The 21,549-nt window shown below is 43.8% G+C and overlaps 1 protein-coding gene across 1 annotated transcript; it reads right to left on the reverse strand.

Moving 5' to 3' along the window:
• Positions 1-498: 498 nt before the first annotated feature.
• On the reverse strand, positions 499-20,942 carry MATN1 (matrilin 1; the record flags this gene model as incomplete). Its single annotated transcript, XM_081869208.1, has 7 exons — positions 20,710-20,942; positions 17,624-17,970; positions 6,966-7,188; positions 5,576-5,701; positions 2,319-2,726; positions 1,286-1,438; positions 499-590 (listed from the first exon to the last, which is right to left on the reverse strand). Exons 1-7 carry the CDS (start codon positions 20,795-20,797, stop codon positions 499-501), a joined length of 1,437 nt encoding a protein of 478 aa, XP_081725334.1. The 5' UTR covers positions 20,798-20,942.
• Positions 20,943-21,549: the final 607 nt, after the last annotated feature.

Below are 21,549 nucleotides of genomic sequence, written 5' to 3' on the forward strand. Positions count from 1 at the left end.
CCCATCCTGCTTTGCAACTAGGGATGTAAGAATACATAGTTTCCCATTCCACCCTGTCTTCAACGCATGCAGCAATGTTTCCATTCCACTGCAGTTCATCTTCCACCAAAAGCTACGCTATTGTCTGCTATGGCAAATTTACATCTATACCGCTGTCATTAGGATATTCCACCCCATTCATTTCAATGCAAAGGAAACAAAATGGAAATGGAGAAAGCTAATATAATCTGTTATGTATCACTTGTGGGTGAAATAAACAACAGCAAATACTGGCCATATTCACTGGGTTGATTTCTGTTCTGGATATGCAAAAAATAAACAAATATCAGCATTTTCTGCTTGTTTCCCTTTTTGTAGGAATTCTCCACTATCCCTATCAACTGATGAACCTACCTGGAAAAACAAGCGTTACCATCCGGCCACCTAGTTGATTTCCCAGAGAGGTGGCTCACCCAGTAACCTAAAGTTTATTCCTTCTATAAACAACTCAGCACACACTCAAAGGATATGTTTCCGTGTCAGTGCCTTTATGAGGTTGTCTACCTTTGTCTGGAACTTCACAATGGCTTCACATTCACATGGATCTTCTTCTGAGGAAGAGAAAACAAAGCCATTCAATGAATCATACACTGGATAGATTCTCCTGGCTGGACATCAGTGGAAGCACTTAGAATCATAGAACTGGAAGGGAACCCAAGACAGATGGCCATCTAACCTGTGCTGAAAAACCTCCAAGAAAGAAGAGTCCACCACCTTCTGAGGTCCGTTCCACTATCAAACAGCTCTTATCACCAGAAAGCTCACAGAGGTTTTGGGATAATGGTTAAAGACACATGTACTGCCCTGAATTTCTTGCCAGTAAAGCAGTATATATCCAAGGTGTGTGTGTGTGTGTGTGTGTGTGTGTGTGTGTGTGTTAACTCTGTTCCTCCATCATTTTTTCTTGGACAAAGGGGTAGTGTTAGATCAGTCTTCTCCAACCTGCTGCTGCCCTCCAGATGATTTGGACTACAACTCCCATCACTCTCAGCCAACATGAGCAATGCTTGGGGATTATAGGAGTTGTAGTCCAAAGCATTTGGAGGGCAGCATAGAGGGGAAGGCTGAGTCAGAGGAACCTCCCTTGCTGCTCATACTGCCCCCTGCTAATGAACTGTATGGGTTTGTGGTTTCTCTAGGCTGTACTGCCATAGTAGTTATTGTGCCTCATGTTGCACATTTATTTGCCAGGGTAGCCAGGGTTAAAGGATTGTGCTGTAAACATACCAGGCATGACCTTCCTTACCAACACAGATTTTACTTTGTAGTTTCTTTCCAATTTGGTTGATGGTTCTGAAATCGGCAGTGTAGAAGTAATGCTCTCCCACCGGATCTGAGGCAATTTCTTTGAGTTCGTCTTCAACAGCATTGCCTACTCCAACAGCGAACATCTTGTAACCTGAAACAAGCAAGAATTGCTAAACTGCTGATCTGCTTTGTGAAAGAACAACCAATACTTTTATGCCAGGCTGAGGAACACGACAGTAAACCATAGTTTAGCGCTATGTGAATGAGCAAACATGAGCTGTGGACTCACATGCTGTGCTCTCCTCCTCTGACACAAAGAAGGAATCAGAAGTATCTGTGTCCTGGTTTAAACTAAGCAGTTTCTAGTTATGTGTGAACTAGAGGCAGGTTTTTATCCTGCCTTGTTAACAAACCACAGCTTGAACTAACCAGTTTCCCCAGTTCAAATCTAACTGGAAAAAACCTTCTTGGATACTTTAAACCAGGACACACACACACACACTTCTATTCTCCTCAAAGCAAAGTATGGAGAGCAGGGGAGAATGTATGACCTTGAATCTTAATTCTATTCCTTCATGTAGCCTTAAACTATGGTTTAGCATTCAGTCTTTAATGCACCACACTGTGCTTTAATCTTTGTTTATAAACCAGGAAACCAGAATATAACCCCGGTTGCATATCCTAGTTTGGGAACTACAGTTTTCTGGTTTGGATACAGTGGGAAACTCTGGTTTAATAAACCTTGAAAGTCTTGCAAACTGGTGCATAAGTGATAGAAGGAAGGAAGGGGTAAAGTGAGCACACATGTATAACACTCATTCTTGGTCTAAGAAACCATGGTTTATGAGACTGAGATCATTGGGTTGTATCCGACATTAGACATACTCAGACTCATTGAAATGAATGGACCTAGGTTAGTCATGTCCTTTCATTTCAGTGTGTCTGCTCCAAGTATGACTAATGTTGAATACAGGCCATTATATCTTAATCAGACCATCGCAAAACAGTGGTACTAAATTATGAAAACCTACCTAGTTCTTTGGCTTTCTTGGCAGCATCATTGATGTAATCTTGTGACCGGCCATCAGTGAAGACAATTGCTACCTTGGGGACTCCAGGCCTTGCACCGCTGGAGATGGCAAAGGAACTGTCCACTAGGAATTTCAAAGCTTGGCCAGTCATGGTGCCTTTCTCCATGTAAGACATCCTTCTCACTGCTGCTTTGATGTCCTTCTTGTTCTTGTATTGCCCCAGTGGAAATTCCTGCCTTACTGAACTAGAATACTGGACCAGGCCCACATGTGCATTCCTGTCCGACACATCTAGGGAATCCACTATCTGGTTGATGAACCTCTTCACCAGCTCAAAGTTCTCTGGCCTCACACTCTTTGACCCATCAATCAGGAAGACAAGGTCCGTGGCGCCCCCTCCACTGCAGGCTGGGGAGAAGAGAAGGTGAGGGACCAGAAACCTGGAGCTAGTCATCTTTTTCATTTAAAGAAGCACGCTTTTTAAAGTGAGGGGGGACCCTTTTCAATTACGAAAGCCATATTCCTTTCTTGCTCTGGGTGGTGATCTGGGGCTGCCTTAACTCATTCCAGCTGAACCTCAGGTCAACTCTGATTGGCCCAAATCAGTTCAGGATCCAGGATTCAGCTAGACCAGTTGCACAGCCTTAGTTTCTACAGGAGCTCACACAGCCACTGTATACTCCATCCATGTAAGCAAGAAGTGTTCCCAGAGTTCAGGAATGCATTCGCAACCAGGCAAAAAACCTCAAGGCAGTTGCATGGTGGGGTTGGTGAGGGACTGTGTCTCTGAAGGGTTTGTGGCCTGGGGAGAGTCTCAAGGGCCAGATACAGAGGTTAGGGGGCTGAACATAACACTGAGGCTTGGTGTTCCCCATCCCTGTTTTAAAGGCTGAGTTTAGCAAACATACATGGCTGGTTAAGTCAACATTCTTCATTCCAGATATAAGGAAAAAGTTGTCCTCCAGATGTTACATGGTCAGAGATGATGGGAATCCAGCAACATCTGAAGGGCCACAGGTTCCCAGTCCCATTTAGTTCCATCAAGCTCAGTGGATTAAGTTCCTACCCTTCAGCATTTCTCCAATGAGAGTAGGGAAATCCTATTCCATCCCCTCCAACATTTCTCCAATGAAAATAGAGACGTCCTAAGGAAAAGTGGGACATTCTGGGATCAAATCAGAAACTGGGACAGCTTCTGTTAATCTGGGACTGTCCCTGGAAAACAGGGGCATTTGGAGAGTCTGTAACTTAGGCCAGTGTGATCGATTTCCGTGGTAAATAGCAGGCAAGCAGGTCCTAATCCATACGGGTTGCAGTGAGGCTTTAACCCTTTGCCCTCTGTTGCAATTCCAATCTAGATGGGGGGAGCAGGGCCCTTGTTTGTACTAGACCAAAAGCTTCCATTGGGGCAAATGGGAGCTTACATTCTAATGCAAACAGCAGGCACTGAGATAAAGTATGATTCAGACAGGACCTTGGGCCAGGTGCAGTGTTAGAACCATCCGTATAATGCAACGCTATGTCAGAGCTCCAATCTGGATCAGGGAGAAGCTGTGTCCATAATTTACGTCTCACCTTGTTTGACCCCCTCCGGTCTCTTGAAAATGAGATACAAAGCACAAGAGAGACTCAAAGGCTATGTAAGCATCAGCTCTTGAAAGTTCTAATTCTCAGAAAGGAAATGAGGGAAAGTCATTTCGACTGGCATGCGTTCGAGATGTTAGATATTGATCCAGTCTACTTCTCTCTCTTTTGTGTTATGGAACCTTCCCAAATCCCAGCTTTCCAAAACTGAGTTGGTTGTGTTTCAGCTATTGGGTACTATTCCTAGTTCAGCCACTGGCTAGGTTTTTCTAAAGTTTACTCAAGGAGGTTATATATTTCAGTGGTCACCTTGTTCTGCCAGGGGAAGTTGGTGCAAAGTTTTAAACTGGGCGATCTATACTCCTTGTTGCTTTTACAGCTCTTTGGAGGCCATTGGAGAAGGTTACTTAAGGATTCCAGAAGTGACGCAAGCAATGTAGTTATGCTTGTGGAGGGGGAAAGGAGGTGTTGCAGGGAGTGCCCTGGACAAAGCATTCATCCAGCAGCAGGGCCATGGCCCTGTGAGAATGAGCTGCTTGTATCACCTCATTGCAAATATGGCCCCTAATCCACCCTACCTATGACTCTCCTGGCACATGAAAGTCCAAGGAAATGATGGTTAAAAGACACAGAAACAATGTAAGTGGTCTAAACTAGAGGAAAGGACCTGCTTCTTGGACAAGTGTCTCAGTGTGCTCATGGAGGGAGAATATTGCAAGAATATGCAGCTCATGAGTCTTTAGTGCAGAGGCAGCGCATGTAGTGCTCTCCAGACTCTCTGAGACTACAACTCCCATCATGTCTAATCTTGGCCATGCAGGCTGGGACTGATGGGAGTTAGAGTCCAAAATATCTGGACTACCTCTAAGGTTCACCAAGGGCATCTTTTCCCCCTGCAAGATTGTGTTCCCAGCACTTTCCCCTGATACAATGCACTTTTTATACATTGGTGAATTGCAGCGGAACTTTTGGATAAGTGTAAATTTCAAAGTGTGAGTTAATTAGTTTCTCACGAAAATGCAAACAAAATTTAATTTAAAATGTTTTTAACTTAAGCCAATTAGATCTAGTTGTTCCCTTGTGGTCTGCAGAGAGCAAATCTTTGCCTTCTTCTATGCGAAAACTCTTTAGGTATTAGAAGAGTACTATCAGGTTCCCCTGTGGCCTTCTCTTCTCCAGCCTAAAACTACCCAGTTCTTTCAACCTTTCCTCATATGACTTGTTTTCCATATTCCTGACCATCCTCATTGCCCTCCTCTGAACTCATTCCCATTTGTCCTCAGTAAAGATGGAGCATTTGTGGCTCTTCAGATTTTGTTAGACTACAACTCCCATCATCCCTAGAGAGTGGCCATGCTTGTTTGGGAAGATAGGAGTTGGGAGTCCAACAACATCTGGAGGACCACAGGTGCCCCATCCCTGGTCTGCAACACCCTTCTTAAAGCATGTCATCTACAACCGCTGGTTACCAAAACCACGGTTCCAGATGAACCCCTCAAACAGTGGTGAGGAGGGATATGAAGAGCAATTAAACAGCCTGCATATTTCGTGTCATGTGTATGCTTGCAAACTTGAGATTAAGATCAGGAAGATGGCATGCTTCCTGAACATTGACATTTGTATGCATTCAAAACATTGGCCCACTCTATCAAGTTGAGAACAACATTATTTACCACTGCAGGTTTTTCCATCAGTGTTAAGCGTGAACCCCTCTTTACATGCACAGGTATAAGAAGCCCCTGTACTGACACAGATCTGCTGGCAATCATGGTCTCCAGTGGCACACAGGTCTGACACAGCTGCAAAGTAATAACATGCAATGTTAAAACATATATTTATACTGGCGGAAAGTACCTGACATTGCTCAGGAATTCTAAGAAACCAAAGGCATTGGAACACTTCCATCCACTATTTTGATTGCACGGACACAGGTGGCCGTGAGGGTACAGTTGTGCTGATGGGACTGGCAGCAGCATGGGTGCGAGAAAGGGGTCAGAGAGGGGGTGGGAAGATCTGGATCTGCAGTGGGATGGAATCATTGTTGGGGTGGAGTTGAGGCATTTTGCCTACAATGGGAAAATGACTTGTGCTGGCCCTGCTGGCACCCTCCAGATGTTTTGGACCACAACTCCCATCACCCCTGACTATTGGCCATGCTGGTGAAGACTGATGGGAGTTGTGGTCCAAAATACATGCTTTGTGAAGCCTTGTACCAAAAGTGGATTACATGAGTTTCTTTTGCTTGGTAATTTCCAATGTACAACTTTGCTTCTTGCGCTGAGGGTAAGAACAGTCTCTGGCGCTTGGGTTGTATCCAACCAAGTTCTACTTAGAGTAGACCCATGGAAATTAATTTCCCTAAGTTAGTTGTGCCCTTTCATTTATATTTATATATATATATTCTGTTTTACAATTTAAAAATATTCATTTAAACAACCTTAAAATATCAGTGACTTCCCTTCTTCTCTTTCCATGGTTTATTTTGCATAACACAAATCCCTGCATATTTTACAAAAACTAAAGCATTCAATATTCCATTACTGCATCCATCAAAACTTATTTACACTGTTGAATTTATCTTAATGTTGCCTAAGTTTTCAAGTGTACACAACCCCCCCCCCAAATATATTCAATAAACATTTTCCAATCTTCTTTAAACGTATGTTCTTCTTGTTCTCTTATTCTATATGTTGCACATATTCCATCAGTTTAAGTTGCCATTCTTCTTTAGTTGGGATCTCGCTCATTTTCCATTTTTGCGCTAACAAAACACGGGCCGCAGTAGTAGCATACATAAATAACCTTTTCTGACACCTGGGAATTTCCGTTTGAGTTATCCCCAACAAAAACGACTCAGATATTTTTTTATTTTTTTATTTTTTGTTTTTTAAAAACATTTTTTTTCAATTCATTATGAATTATTTCCCAATACTCTTTTACCCTTTTACAGGTCCACCACATATAAGTTCCATAAGTTGTGCCCTTTAATTTCAATGGGTCTGCTCTGACTAATGTTGGATGCAACCTCTTATTTCGCATCACAAGACTTCCTTAACAACTTACCGCAGAATGCCTCCTGAAACTTCTTGGTCAGCTTCTCAATGACACTGTAGCTCTCCACATAATCCACATGTTCATCCAGAGGTGGGCTGGCCATCTGCCGCAAAGTGTGCATGTCCACACGGCCCACGCCAATGGCAAAAATTTCAATCCCAAGAGCTCGGGCCCTTGCTGACACATCCTTCACCCCATCCTGGGGGCGTCCATCTGTCACTACAATGGCTACCTGTGGGTAAGAGAGTGGCAAAGGACTCTCCAGCTGCTTATTCATTCATTCATTTATTTTATTTATTATATTTATATCTTGGGGTTCAGGGTGGCTTGCAACGGTTCAAAACATCAATTACAAAATTCAGAGGAATAAAGCGAACTAGTGAAAATAATAATTAAAATGCATCACAACACATTTTAAATCAGCAGTTAAAGTACAATTTGCCCTGACAGCAGCCCAGTGGTCAGTATTCTTTGCTCCTTAGTTTCTAAAGGCGTGTCTAAAATAGGAAGGTCTTGGCCTTTTGGTGGAAAGAGAGCAAGGAGGGAGACAATCTCACCTCTCTTGGGAGGGAATTTCACAGTATGGGAGTAGCTACAAAAAAGGCTCCATCTTCTGTCACCACCAACCACGCTTCTGATGTTGAGCAACTTAGCACCTAGGCGGGTTCCTATAGGGAGATATATTCCAGGCAGCCAGGTCCCAACCTTCCTAATTCTGCCTTCACTTGGATGGCATCTATCCTGAAGCACATGGGTTGGCAAACTAAGGTCTGTGGGCCAGATCAGGCCCAATTGCCTTCTGGATCCAGCCTGCGGACGGTCTGGGAATCGCCGCGTGGATCACCAGTGCGTGTGTTCTTTCCCTCTCCCTCCCTCTCCTTCACACGGCGACCGCAGCGCCTCCTCCTTCCCTCCTCCTGGCTTCTCCCTACCCTGCCTAGAGGAGGAAGGGGGCTGGGCTTTGTTGGTGCCAGCAGCAGCAGCAGCAGCACTCGAGTGGCCACCATTTTAAGCAGCCTCTCTCCAGAGCCCCCCTGCTGAAAAAGTTTGCTGACCCCAGCTGAAGCACATCATGCTATCAGAGTCAGTTCTTCTACTCAGCTTGTTCAACCTTTAATTGGAACCAATAATAATCCTATTTCCTATAAACAATCAATCACAGAAGTTATTGAGTCTACACCACCAGGAACACACACCATTGCATATATTATGAAAGAGCTATATTTAGTTTTTACAGCAGAATACTTTACAAATCCAACTGTGCATGTGAGGGAGTGCAGCATTCAGCTTTAGTAACCTTTGGAGAAATAGTCATATGTTGGAATTTTATGTTATAAGAATTAGAAATGAGAGCAGCCACATGCTTTAAGGATGCCAATGGTTCACTAGATAGAAATGCAAACACAAGTTAAATCTGATTAAACCAAAGACCCCACGTTTCTCAGTCACTTTGCTTGTTTAGTCTTCGGTCACGTGGTTTTTGGTTTCTTGGTAAGTATGTTTATAAGCCTTCTAAGTCCTCCAGACAATATTTACCTTGCATATATATATATATGTATGCACTCAGACACACAGCTTTAAAGCATGGACCTGTGCCTAGACAGCATAGGGCAAAAGCTAAGTGTGAATCAGTTGTGTGCTGTCAGTGGACTAGGGGTCTAGACTAGTCCCCTAAAGTATTAAAGCCTAGCACCTTCTTCCGAAAGCCCTGGGAAGCTTCTGCCCAGCTTAGGGAGGGAGGTGCAATGCTCATGTGTGTGATGTCAGGACATCACACGCATGATGCTGGGGAGCCCCCAATAATCCTCACAAGCTGGAGCCTCTGGCTCTAACTGTTCCCCTCTGAAAAATTTCACTGCATGCCACTATTGTAGATGAACCCTTAGTTTCAAGTTGAAAGCAACTGGCAGGGGGAGAATTATGCACTCTTTCCTGTCCTGTCCCTTCTTACACGCAAACCACACTTCCCAAAGGCACTTTCCATTGTATTCAAGGCTTCATCGCATATGGCTACAATGTACCCTGTATTTTGCTCCTTAAAACTGACAAAGGATCATAGCACTCAGTGCAATGCCCCTTGTTTGCCAGAAGAGAGAGCCATTTATTTAACTAATTGGGTGGGGGAGACACGGAGTAGAGGGGCTTCCCTTGCACACAGAATGTGTGTGAGAGAGAGGTGGGGGTGGTTTTCAACTTGTCAATTAAAACAAATCAAAATCAGCCTTCCAAAATATGACAGACATTTACACAGCAGTTTCAACCCCACCTCCAAGAATATTGCTATTTATTTACTATTTATTTAGAGCATGTGCCATTAAGCTTTCCAGAGTGGCGTACATAGTTAAAATGAGACTGCCCCCTGCTTGCTGGCTTACGTGATTAAAAAAACACAACACGTAAAGGAAAAGGGGGTGGGGGGAAGGGAATCAAACTCTTGGCAGGTCAGGTAAATCTGGGTCTTGTCACTTTTTCCAGTTCATTTTGGCACAGGTCAGAAAGCAGACCAATTTTTTAAAGAAAGATTTCTTCTGGGTGTTGAAATCTCATGCAGCTAAGGAAAAAGCCAACTTCCTTCACATCCCACAACACAGGAAAAAGCAGTTTACTAATAGTATATCCACATTCATCATAAGGACTGTAGCCTTCTAAAGAGCTGCCTTCCCCCTGGATCTTTCCAGGATATTCCTTCCATAAATTTCCATCTCTCTCTTTATAGCCTTTAGGTAAAGGAGCCACAAAGTTCAAAGAACCTGTTCAATTTATTATGTAAGCCTATGTTTGTTATGGGCGTAGGTCACATCCATGCCATACTTTTAAAGCCCTCTTATACCACTGTAAGGGACGTGGGTGGCGCTGTGGGTTAAACCACAGAGCCTAGGACTTGCTGATCAGAAGGTCGGAGGTTTGAGTCCCCAGGACGGGGTGAGCTCCCGTTGCTCAGTCCCTGCTCCTGCCAACCTAGCAGTTTGAAAGCACATCAAAGTGCAAGTAGATAAATAGGTACCGCTCTGGCGGGAAGGTAAACGGCATTTTCGTGCGCTGCTCTGGTTTGCCAGAAGTGGCTTAGTCATGCTGGCCACATGACCCGGAAGCTGTATGCCAGCTCCCTCGGCCAATAAAGCGAGATGAGCGCCACAACCCCAGAGTCGACCACGACTGGACCTAATGGTCAGGGGTCCCTTTACATTTTATACCACTGTAACAGTCATGGATTCCTGCAAAGAAACCTGAGAGCTATAGTTTCTTAAGGGTACTGACTTTACAGACCTACAATTCCCAGTAAGCCCAGCAAACTACAGTTCCCAGGATTCTCTATTGCTGTTAAAGTGGTATAAGTGTATTTTAAATGTATGGTGCAACTGTGAGCACAGAAAATGGAGCCAGGGGAGGGAGGGAGAGAGAGAAAGAGAGAGGGAGTTGGCAACAGCAACTTGCCACAATGGCTTTGTTCTACTTCCACTGTTGGAGGAAAACAGCAAAGTCAAATGCAATACCCTCTGAGCTAGCCAGAATTCCACAGTCCCTTTTGCCCTCACTGCTGCATGACTCTGCAAAGCCCCCCAAATTGATTTGGGGCCCGGATCTGTGTTGGTTCATCCCTGGATTGTCCCAGGTCATATTGGGGCTACTGCAAAACACTAGACTGAACCCTGAACCAGATTGTGGGGGTGCAGGGAGAGCTGCGCATAATCCTGCTCTTTATGTTTAAGGTGGACTTGAATTGAGCAGCCTTTCAAATAGAGGATGCCTCTAAACAGAAGACTGTCCTCACTAAAGTAGAACACATGGCCAACCCTGCAGACACAATGCTGTATATTGTCTTTTCATAAAATGATATTATGCTAAACCTAATGGCTTGGAATACACTTAAGCCATATCACCGTGAAATTTAAACTCAATGATGTATAAGTTATTATTAGAATGGCATACAAAGGAAGAAGAGGTAAAATCGGTTATGATTGACTGGGCCAAAGATTTTGGATATACAGTGGTGCCTCGCAAGACGAAATTAATTCGTTCCGCAAGTTTTTTCGTCTTGCGATTTGTTCGTCTTGCGAAGCACGGACTTTGGAAAAACTTCAAAAATCACCAAAGTCTTCAAAAACCTCAAAAAAGGCTACCACACCGCGTGCTATGAGTTGCTCCTCGAAGTGAATGCACGGTTTTAAGAAAAAGGAAACAAACTTGCAAGACAAAGGAAACAAACTTGATCTATAATGAAATGAAAAAGGTATTTAAATATACTTTCCTGAAGAAACCAGAGGCCTTTCTCCTGGGCATAGTCGGCCAATTGGTGCCAAAGAAGGATAGAACTTTCTTTATGTATGCTACAGCAGCAGCAAGAATACTCATCGCAAAGCATTGGAAGACACAAGACCTACCCACCCTGGAAGAATGGCAGATGCAAGTAATGGATTACATGGAAATGGCGGAAATGACTGGCAGAATTCGAGACCAGGGAGAAGAGTTGGTGGAAGAAGATTGGAGGAAATTCAAAATCTATTTACAGAAACATTGTAAAATTTTTGAATGTTGATGACATTGAAATGAAATGAAGGGGTTCTAGTAATAAGGTAAAAGATTATGTAAAGTGGATTGATATTAGATGAAAGTTCGAAGTTAATGAATTTGCTGAACCAATTTTTAAGTGGAATACAAAAAAGGGAGGCGTGAGGAAGTCAGGAAAATAAGTCAACTAGAGAAATTAAAAAAAAAGAGGGATTTTTGTTTTTGTTTTCTCTTTTTCTTTTTTTATGTCAATGGTCTGTATTTCTGTATTTTTGTATTTTTTCTTGTGTTTTTATTGTCTTATAACTTCTTTATTGTGAAAACTTAATAAAATATCATTTTTTTAAAAAGGAAACAAACTTGCAAGACGTTTTTGTCTTGCGAAGCAAGCCCATAGGGAAATCCGTCATGCGAAGCAACTAAAAAAACGAAAAACTCTTTCGTTTTGCGAGTTTTTCGTCTTACAGGGCATTTGTCTTGCGAGGTACCACTGTAATATACAAATGGAGGACTGGGAGAAATTATGGAAAGAAGGTTTATAATTCACTGCATGTACAACAATAAAAGCAAATGTGATGAAAATGATGTATCGATGGTATGTAACACCAGTGAAGTTAGCAAGGATGTATAAAGGATGTAACAAATGTTGGAAATGTAAAGAAAAAGAGGGTACATTCTATCATATGTGGTGGGAGTGTAAGAAAGTAAAAAGCTTTTGGGAAATGATATATAATGAATTGAAGAAAATGTTTAAGTATACTTTTGTTAAAAAACCAGAAGCGTTCTTACTTGGTATTACAGGGAACGAGATAAATAAGAAAGAAAGGAAGCTATTTTTATATGCAGTGACTGCAGCAAGAATATTGATTGCTCAGAAATGGAAGCAAGAGGAGCTACTTACACTAGACGAATGGAGAATGAAGATGATGGACTATGCAGAACTTGATAGACTGACGGGAAGGATCTGAAACCGACGAGATCAGAGATTTATAGAAGATTGGGGAAAGTTTACAGAATATATGCATAAATTAAGTGATAATCAAATAACGCTTGTAAGTTTTAATGAAGCTCTGTAAGAAGAAATGCTAGAATGTGAGTAAAATAAGATTTAATCTATAAAAATAATGGAAGTAAGGTTTTAGAAATGTGTAAGAAATTAAGAAGGGAAGGAATATCAGTCAAGTTGAGGGAAGTCAAAAAGAGAATGGATATAAAAAAGATGTACGATTTGTATAAATTTTGTATTGGAAAAATTGAATAAAAATATTTTTTTTTTTTAAAAAAAAGAAATTTAAACTCAATGGGTTTAAAGGCGAGGGGTTGTCGGCCGAGATGGGGGGGGGCGCAAAAGGTGCCAGCCGAGTCACCATGTCCATGGGTTTCAGCGCCCATGGTTTTTGAGGGTCCCCACGTCGCCAGCGCGGTAGGACCCAGCCCCTGCCGAGCAGGCTCCCTCCGGAGCTCGGAGGGAGTCAGCCATTCGGCGATGGCGCCAACCCGGAAGTCCCTAAAAAAAAGAAATTTAAACTCAATGGGTTTAAAGGCGAGGGGTTGTCAGCCGAGATGGGGCTCTTTCGCTCCCCTAAAGGACAAAGACTTCCACAGTCCACAGAATTCCTTTCAGCAAGCTAAAAGGCCCCTTCAACTGTATGTAATGATATCTTTATTTCGGCACCTTTTCTATCCCTGTAAAAAGGGGAAATAATACAGTCTGGGAATGTTTCACCCTGCAGGTTATGAAAACCTGAAAACAGGGACTGGAAGCTGCTTTCCACATTTCAAAAATAATCCACCTAAGAATCTGTTCTTGGGTTTCACCAAAATGCAGACAACACATCACTCTTATTTAAAGTAAAGGACCCCTGACCATTAGATCCAGTCGCGACCGACTCTGGGGTTGCAGCGCTCATCTCGCTTTATTGGCCGAGGGAGCCAGTGTACAGCTTCCGGGTCATGTGGCTAGCATGGCTCAGCTGCTTCTGGCGAACCAGAGCAGCGCACGGAAACGCCGTTTACCTTCCCGCCGGAGTGGTACCTATTTATCTACTTGCACTTTGATGTGCTTTTGAACTGCTAGGTTGGCAGGAGCTGGGACCGAGCAACGGGACCTCACCCCGTCGCAGGGATTCAAACCGCCAACCTTCTGATCCGCAAGTTCTAGGCTCTGTGGTTTAACCAACAGTGCCACCCGCGTCCCATAGCACTCTTATTTAGGTTCAAGTATTAAGGTTTTATGGAGCAGGGATGGCACAGGAAGAATCTGGTATCACCAAAATGGACATAGAAGACAATGAGCTGGATGCAGATTGAGCTGAACTTTGTTCTTATTAAAATCAACATGACTGAATTTTAACTCGTGTAACTTGTCTAGTGTTAGCCATATGCTCAGAGTGAGCTCACTGAAATTAATGGACGTGGAAAACTTAGGTCCATTCATTTCAGCAGGTCTACTCCATGCAAAGCTTAGTCTCATATAGAATCAGAGAATCATAAAACTGCAGAGTTGGAAAGGACTCCAACGGTACTTAGTCCAGTGTGTACTTGAGAGCCAGTGTGGTGTAGTGGTTAAGAGCGGTAGGCTCGTAATCTGGGGAACCGGGTTTGATTCCCCGCTCCTCCACATGCAGCCACTGGGTGACCTTGGGCCAATCACACTTCTTTGAAGTCTCTCAGCCCCACTCACCTCACAGAGTGTTTGTTGTGGGGGAGGAAGGGAAAGGAGAATGTTAGCCGCTTTGAGACTCCTGAAGGGGAGTGAAAGGTGGGATATCAAATCCAAACTCTTCTTCTTCTTCTTCTTCTAGTCCAACCCCCTGCAATGCAGGAACTACAACTAAGGAATCCGTAACAGGTGGTCTTCCAACCTCTTCTTTAAAAAAACCCAGTGAAGGAGAATCACCACTTCTGCTTCATTGGAGGTTCTTAAAGAGAGGTTGAATGGCCATCCAGAGATGGGCTTTGCATGCCAAATGACCCAGGTTCAATACGCCGCATCTCCAACGCAGTACTTCCAAGAGATACTCCTCTCTTAAATCCTGGAAAGCCGCTGCCAGGCAGTACAGACAACATTAGCCTAGATCAGGGATCAGCAGACTTTTTCAGCAGGGGGCCAGTCCACGGTCCCTCAGACCTTGTGGGGGGCTGGACTATATTTTGGGGGAAGAAAAGAAAAAAGAACAAATTCCTATGCCCCACAAATAAGCCAGAGATGCATTTTAAATAAAAGGACACATTCTATTCATGTAAAAACACGCTGATTCCCAGACCATCCGCGGGCTGGATTTAGAAGGTGATTGGGCTGGATCCGGCCCCCGGGCTTTAGTTTGCCTACCCATGGCCTAGATGGATTGATAGTCTGATTCAGTCTAAGACAGCCTCCTGTGAGACATAATTGAAGTGTTTTATCCCATCTCCTTTCTTCTAGAATAAAATGTGTTGGTATTCACCATGAAGTTGTTACAGTAACTGCCACACTTTTAACCAGTGCTTTTCTTCGGGGGGGGGGGGGGAGATGCTGGTACTGTGTACCCTTGAGTATCCCCAGAAAGAAAGAAAAAGCACTGGTTGTATCTATAACACAGCTATAAAAAAAGCCACTTACACTACATTAACTTCACAATGCAAGACCCTTGCTACATTAAATGAAAATCGAGCCAAGAACGATGGCATTATGGCAGCAGCGTTACTCCTGAAATGACAGTTTTGCTTAAGAAGTGAATTGAGTTTGTACTGAGTGGAAGTAAAAATAAATAAATAAAAGCATTTCTGGGCAAGCACATGTTATTCCTTTTATCAAGTTCCCTTTCCTCTCTTAACCAAAGCTGATCTACTCCAGCCAAGCAAGCACAGAGCCAGCTGCAAAGTTCTCCTACTCCCCAAGTGAATTAAAGGAGGCAATGATCGTATGAGTGATGGCACCTGGTACAATTCCCCTCTCATCCAAAGGATAGATATTTATTTATTTATTTATTTATTTATTTATTTATACCCCACCCATCTGGCTGGGCCTCCCCAGCCACTCTGGGTGGCTTCCAACAAAGATTAAAAATACATTAAAATGTCACATATTAAAAACTTCCCTAAACAGGGCTGCCTTCAGATGTCTTCTAAAAGTCAGATAGTTGTTTATTTCTTTGACATCTGATGGGAGGGTGTTCCACAGGGCGGGCGCCACTACCGAGAAGGCCCTCTGCTTGGTTCCGTGTAGTTTTGCTTCTCGCAGTGAGGGAACAGCCAGAAGGCCCTCGGAGCTGGACCTCAGTGTCCGGGTCCGGGCAGAACAATGGGGGTGGAGACGCTCCTTCAGGTATACTGGGCCGAGGCCATTTAGGGCTTTAAAGGTCAGCACCAACACTTTGAATTGTGCTAGGAAACGTACAGGGAGCCAATGTAGGTCTTTCAGGACCAGTGTTCTTAACCTGAACTATTTCTGGGTTAGCGGAGTGTGTAACCTGAAGCGTATGTAACCTGAAGCGTATGTAACCTGAGGTACCACTGTATTAGGTTTTTCCGTGATAACTTGTACAGAACTACTTTTTAAAAAGAAGTCCAAATGCTAATTGGAAGACTGGACTTAAAAACAACCATTGTGCCCTGAAAATCATCTCTTTGAACTGCTCAGATGAGCTCATCAGGGGGGGTCTTTTTTGGACAGATGTCTGTGGATATCTGAATTTAATGACATTCCAGAGCTCCACTCAAATGTCTTTCCAGCTTTTTCAGAAAGCGAAACATGAAGCTGCCCTGTGCCGAGTTGAGCTGTTAGTCTACTCCAGTGATAGGCTCTCAGATATTGTTGGACTCCAATTCCCATCAGCCCCTGCCAACATGGCCAATGGTCAAGGATGATGGGAGTTGGAGTTCAGTGACTTCGGAAGAGTCACAGACTCCACACCCCTAATTCGCTCCACTGGCACAGAGATGAGATGAAACGCTTGCCCAGCACCTGCTACCTGTGTTTGAAGGTGAAGCCTTCCTTTTGCATACAAAGCACATGTTCTACCGCTGAACTATGACCCACCCCTAACAAAACTGGTATTCCATAGAAGGGTCAAATTAAAAAACCCAAGCAGAGTTGTGACCTGACTTAGGCATACTTTTTACCTTGTTCTACATAAGGGCCATTCTGAGAAGGAAAACCCAGGTTGCTCTTGGCAAGGGGAGTCTGCCTGGAGCTGAAATTAGGAAATAATTGGATAAGCAGAAAACAGAAGTGGTGTAGCGGGGGCCGTTGTGGGGACAAAAGTGTGAATTAAAATGACTGCAAACAGTCATTCAAGCATGAAATTATATCCCTCTCCCAGGAATTCCTGCTACAAAGAACAGGCAAACTGAAGTAAGCAGACACTAGGGGACAGGACGGGACAAAGGATTTCCCCTAATAGATTCTTTGTCCCCTGCTTTCCATAGAGGTGTTGGCCAAAATTTCTGCATATTTTGTTTTATTTTGTCAGCTGTCTCTCCAAGCTTATATTTTTCAAAAATGTACAGAAAGCGTAGTTCATCTTAGATGTTGCTTGCTGCTTTCTTTCTTTTTTCTTTTGCTACTTACGACTTCATTTTTAAAATTTATATACCACTTAAACCCACAATTTCAAAGCAGTGTAGAGTAGGGATACAGCCAGGAATGAGCAAATTTTTCAATTTCAGTTCCAGTTTTTCCTTTTCCCATTCTTAAGCTGCATTCTCCACATTGCCACACCAGTATGTAATTCTTAAAAATAAAAAAAGAAGTCCTCATGAAAAGTCACCAGGATTTTAGTGCTAATTCCTTCTAGTATACAGGTTTTTGCAAAGCAGTTTCCCCTAAAATAATGCGTTTCTATGCACATTTATCCTAGTGCAGGAATTATTGTACATATTTCTTAGGTGGAGAACTTGATTGCAAAATTCAGAGAAGTCCAAATGTTGAAATATGGCTGTGTTTTTGGTTCCCATATTGTTTGGGAATTAGCTAGGTTCACTTTTAAATCCAAACTGAATCAAATTTCTCCCCCAGCTCCAGATACAGCATAAAATCAGCCCCCTCCATATCTGCCTAGATAGCCTGCTTATTCCATTTGGCAGGAACTATTTATCCAAGCTTATATTTTTGCAAGAAAGGTTAGAAAGCAAACAGGAGGCACAAAGGTTCTTGCAAGTCCACACAGTTTCCATACCTTGTTAATCTCTGGAGATCTCACTCGGGCGCCTTCGACCTCACTGAATGCTCTGTTGATTGCAAACTGGATAGCCAGGCCTGTCATGGTCCCAGTGGAGAGTGGTTCGATCTTGCGAACAGCTTGCAGCAGGCTGGCCTTGGTACGGTGAGTCTTGAGGGACAATTCATTCTTGACTGCACTGGCGTAGTTGATGACGCCAACCCGTGTAGCATTTGGTCCCACATCAAGTGACTCAATGACCTTGGACAAGAAGACCTTGACTTGCTCAAATTCATTGGGGCGCACACTTCGGGAACTGTCAACGATGAAGAGCAGGTCTGTAGGTCTTGTCCTACATTGGACACCTATGTGAAAAAAATGAAGAGCCCTTTTCAGCCTTGAGTAAACTAAATTTGGAAGTAAGCTCCACTGATCTCAGTAAGGTTGAGTCTCAAGTATATAGATGGCACAGGATTGCAACCTTAGCATCCTCCTTATTTTAAAACCTTACAGTGGTACCTCAGGTTATAGACGCTTCAGGTTACAGACACTTCAGGTTACAGACTCCGCTAACCCAGAAGTAGTACCTCGGGTTAAGAACTTTGCTTCAGGATGAGAACAGAAATCGTGCGGCGGCAGCGTGGCAGCAGCAGGAGGTCCCATTAGCTAAAGTGGTGCTTCAGGTTAAGAACAGTTTCAGGTTAAGAACGGACCTCTGGAATGAATTAAGTACTTAACCCAAGGTACCACTGTATTTTATTTTGCTACTGTTCAATCCACCAAGTAAGTGAAATCAAGAGAACTGGGATAAATCTTTGCAATCGTTCAGACCATCATCTGAAAGGTGTACTAAAAACAAACACTTGGACATGCTTTGGGGGAATTTCTAGGGTTGTCTTTCTTGGTTGTAAGCATTGCCTGTGTTCAGATGGCATCATATGGTATCATTATGAAGGAGTGAGGAAGTACCCCTCCTACAAAAAACACCTGGAAGTGACCACCATACTTCACCATCCCTGTAACTAAGTTAGCTATGTTTGTCACCCATGACCACTACAGGTATCCATGTTCAGAGGAAGTATTCTTCATATTAATCTGTGTCTGGGCACAGGAGATTGCTATCAACTTAGTGCACTTCTGAGAAGCCAGAGACATCTGTCTGGCCCCTTCTGAAAGCAAAACTCCCTTACCTGATGCATGCAGAGGATCTCCTACATTGGAAATGTTCTTATTGCTTTTTGAACACAAGACTAGTCCCCCAGAAAAGCTAAAATGTGATTAGAGAATACTTTGTGCTGATCATCTAGAGTGGAAGGGATGGGGAATTGGTAGTCTTCCAGATGCTGTTTGACCCCAGCGCCCATCAGCCCTACCCATAGGCACCAACTCCTAGGGGCTGAAGTACTTTGGGCTCCCCAGTATTTATTTATTTATTGAGGGGGTCAGGCTGGCCATTGTTCAGAGGGCAGAGGAGGGTGAGCAAAGAGCTGGGCGTGGAACAGCTTTGGTGACTTGTGGCTCCTCCTCCTGCTGCTGCCCTTGTGTGGCAGGGGAAGGGGGGATGGGAGCTGCTGGCTGCTGGGACTGTGCTGCTGCTGTGTTTGGCTCCACCCCCTGACTCTTCGCAACGTTGCACGCATGACTCATGTCGGGCCCCCACAATCTTTCTTAAAAGTTGGCACCTCTGGCCCTGCCCAGTATGGCCAATAAGGATGATGATATACCTATCATCATAGTTCATATAGTTCAGCACTATCTGGAGAGCCAAAACTTTCACACTGGAAGCTGCTTTATACTGAGTCAGACCATTGATCCATCTAGCTAAGTATTGCCAGCACCAACTGGCAGCAGCTCTCCAGGATTTCAGACCAGAGTGTATCTTCAACCTACCTGGAAATGTTGGAGATCAAATTTAGGAACTTCTGCATGCAGATATTGGCATTTCCCTAGTAACAATATGCTATTTCCCTAGTAACAATATGCTAAGCACTGTGAAATGTCTCTGGGAAGCCCAAGAAACAGCAGGACAGGAAGGCAATGGAATCACTGGTATTCAATGCAAGATTGACTCTGAGATAGGAATTCCCTTTAGCTATCTCGCCTGGTAGCCACTTATGGACATAGCCTACACATGTTTATCTGCTGCATCCATGGTTTTCTGGATGAGACAATTAGCTGTAACAACTGAATCAGTGTGAACGGAAATTCTTTTTCAAGTATGGTCAAGCTCAAACCACTCACATTCGTGCTCTCAGATCCTTTGCTTGAACTGCTACTGTCATTCAAAGAATAGCCATAGGAAGATTATATAGAGCCCAGCCATGGGTCCATCTAGCACAGTATTGTCTACACTGACTGGCAGTGGCTCTGCAGGGTTTGTCTCCCAGCCCTACCTGGAGATGCTGGGGATTGGATGTAGGACTGTCTGCATGTTCTGCCACTGAGCAAAGCTATTTCTTTTGCCCTTCTACTGAGCTAAGGGAAAAAATGGCCAGGTGATTTGTTACTACTGCATGGAGAAGATGGAGAAGATGTACTTGCTAGCAAGCCAGGTGTCCCCCATCTTATATTTGTGCATCTGGTTCTTTCTGCCTAAGTGCAGAACCATACTCAGATGTCTTACTGAATCCAAAAAAAGGCTTACTTCCAGGGAATGGGGGTTAGGACTGCAACCTTAGCTGAATGACTCGTTTCTCAAAAGATGTTCTTCCCCACAGAAGCACCTGACTTGCTCCAAACAAGAATGAAATCTCTTGTACTGGGATCTGAAACAGGCAAAGTCTGAGAACAAGACAGATCCTTGTGTGTACTAGGAAAATGAATACTCTTGTGTGTACTAGGAAAATGAATTGCTCTGTTAGATCTAGGTATGTGTGCCTTCATCTCAGCTGCTAATTCCAAAATAAAGAAGCAAGCAGTAACAGAGAAGAGAGCCTTGCAAGTGTCCTTGCCCTAGGAGAATATCCACGCTTTCACCCAACCGACATGCATGCATTTTCTCACAATTCGCAAATCTTGCTATGCTTTAATTCCCTTCTCTGTTGCCCTAGCCTGCTGGCCCAGGTGGAATGGAAAGGACTGACAAATTCATTTGCATCACTTACCTCTCAGCTGAGGAGGGACCCCATTAACTCCCTGCTCCTGAAAAAGCAGCAGCACAGAGATCAGGAAGCCGGGGAAAAATGCTGTCATGATGGCTGGACCGAAGGCAGAGAGTAGAGTGGCAGGCACCGGCTTTGGCCCTGAGGTATTAATGGGCCACTCCTCAGAAAGGCGGCAAGCCAACCTATAGCATGTGTGAATGATGGGGTGGAGGTGGGAGGGAGGAGATTGAATGGAAGTGTGGAAGGACAGGTATTGACAAGGAAAAGTCCCTTGGCCCTTCCCATTGCCTGGACTTGCGACAACAGCCTCATTGCTCCACTAGGAAGTGGGAAGTAGTAAAAGCGACCAGAAAGAGACCTGGAATGCAGGGAATTTGAGACCTGAACAGTGAAGCCAGTCACATCCATCTGAAGGGAAAGGGCTTTAATCTGCCAATCACCAGCTTCAATCTAGCCTGGGGTCTGCCACAGTAAGTAAACTGTCTCCAGTGAGTTGAGCCAAAGACTTTTCCGCGTTGGAGACCACTAGGGATGGGGACAGGATGGAGTTGGGTGGGTTGCATAAAAATAGCTGCATGGGCACACAGAATGTTAGGGGAGGGAAATGTAGGCATGAAGAAACAGCAGTTTTCTTATTAATTCTGACTAGGAGGTCTCAAAAGGAGAGCACGTGGATTTTTCACAATGGGGAGGTTGGGGGCGTAAGACGATACAGGAATTAGCAAAGGAATCAATTTGCATGACACTTTCCTACGTTAAAGACATCCTTTCAATGTATTGTGAAGCGAGGGAAGAGAGGGGGAGGAGGAAGAGACAAGACAGAGAGCTGCCTAGAAATAT

This window comes from Podarcis erhardii (genome assembly GCF_964252035.2).
Source record: "Podarcis erhardii genome assembly, chromosome: 7".
Classification (NCBI taxonomy): Eukaryota; Metazoa; Chordata; class Lepidosauria; order Squamata; family Lacertidae; genus Podarcis; species Podarcis erhardii.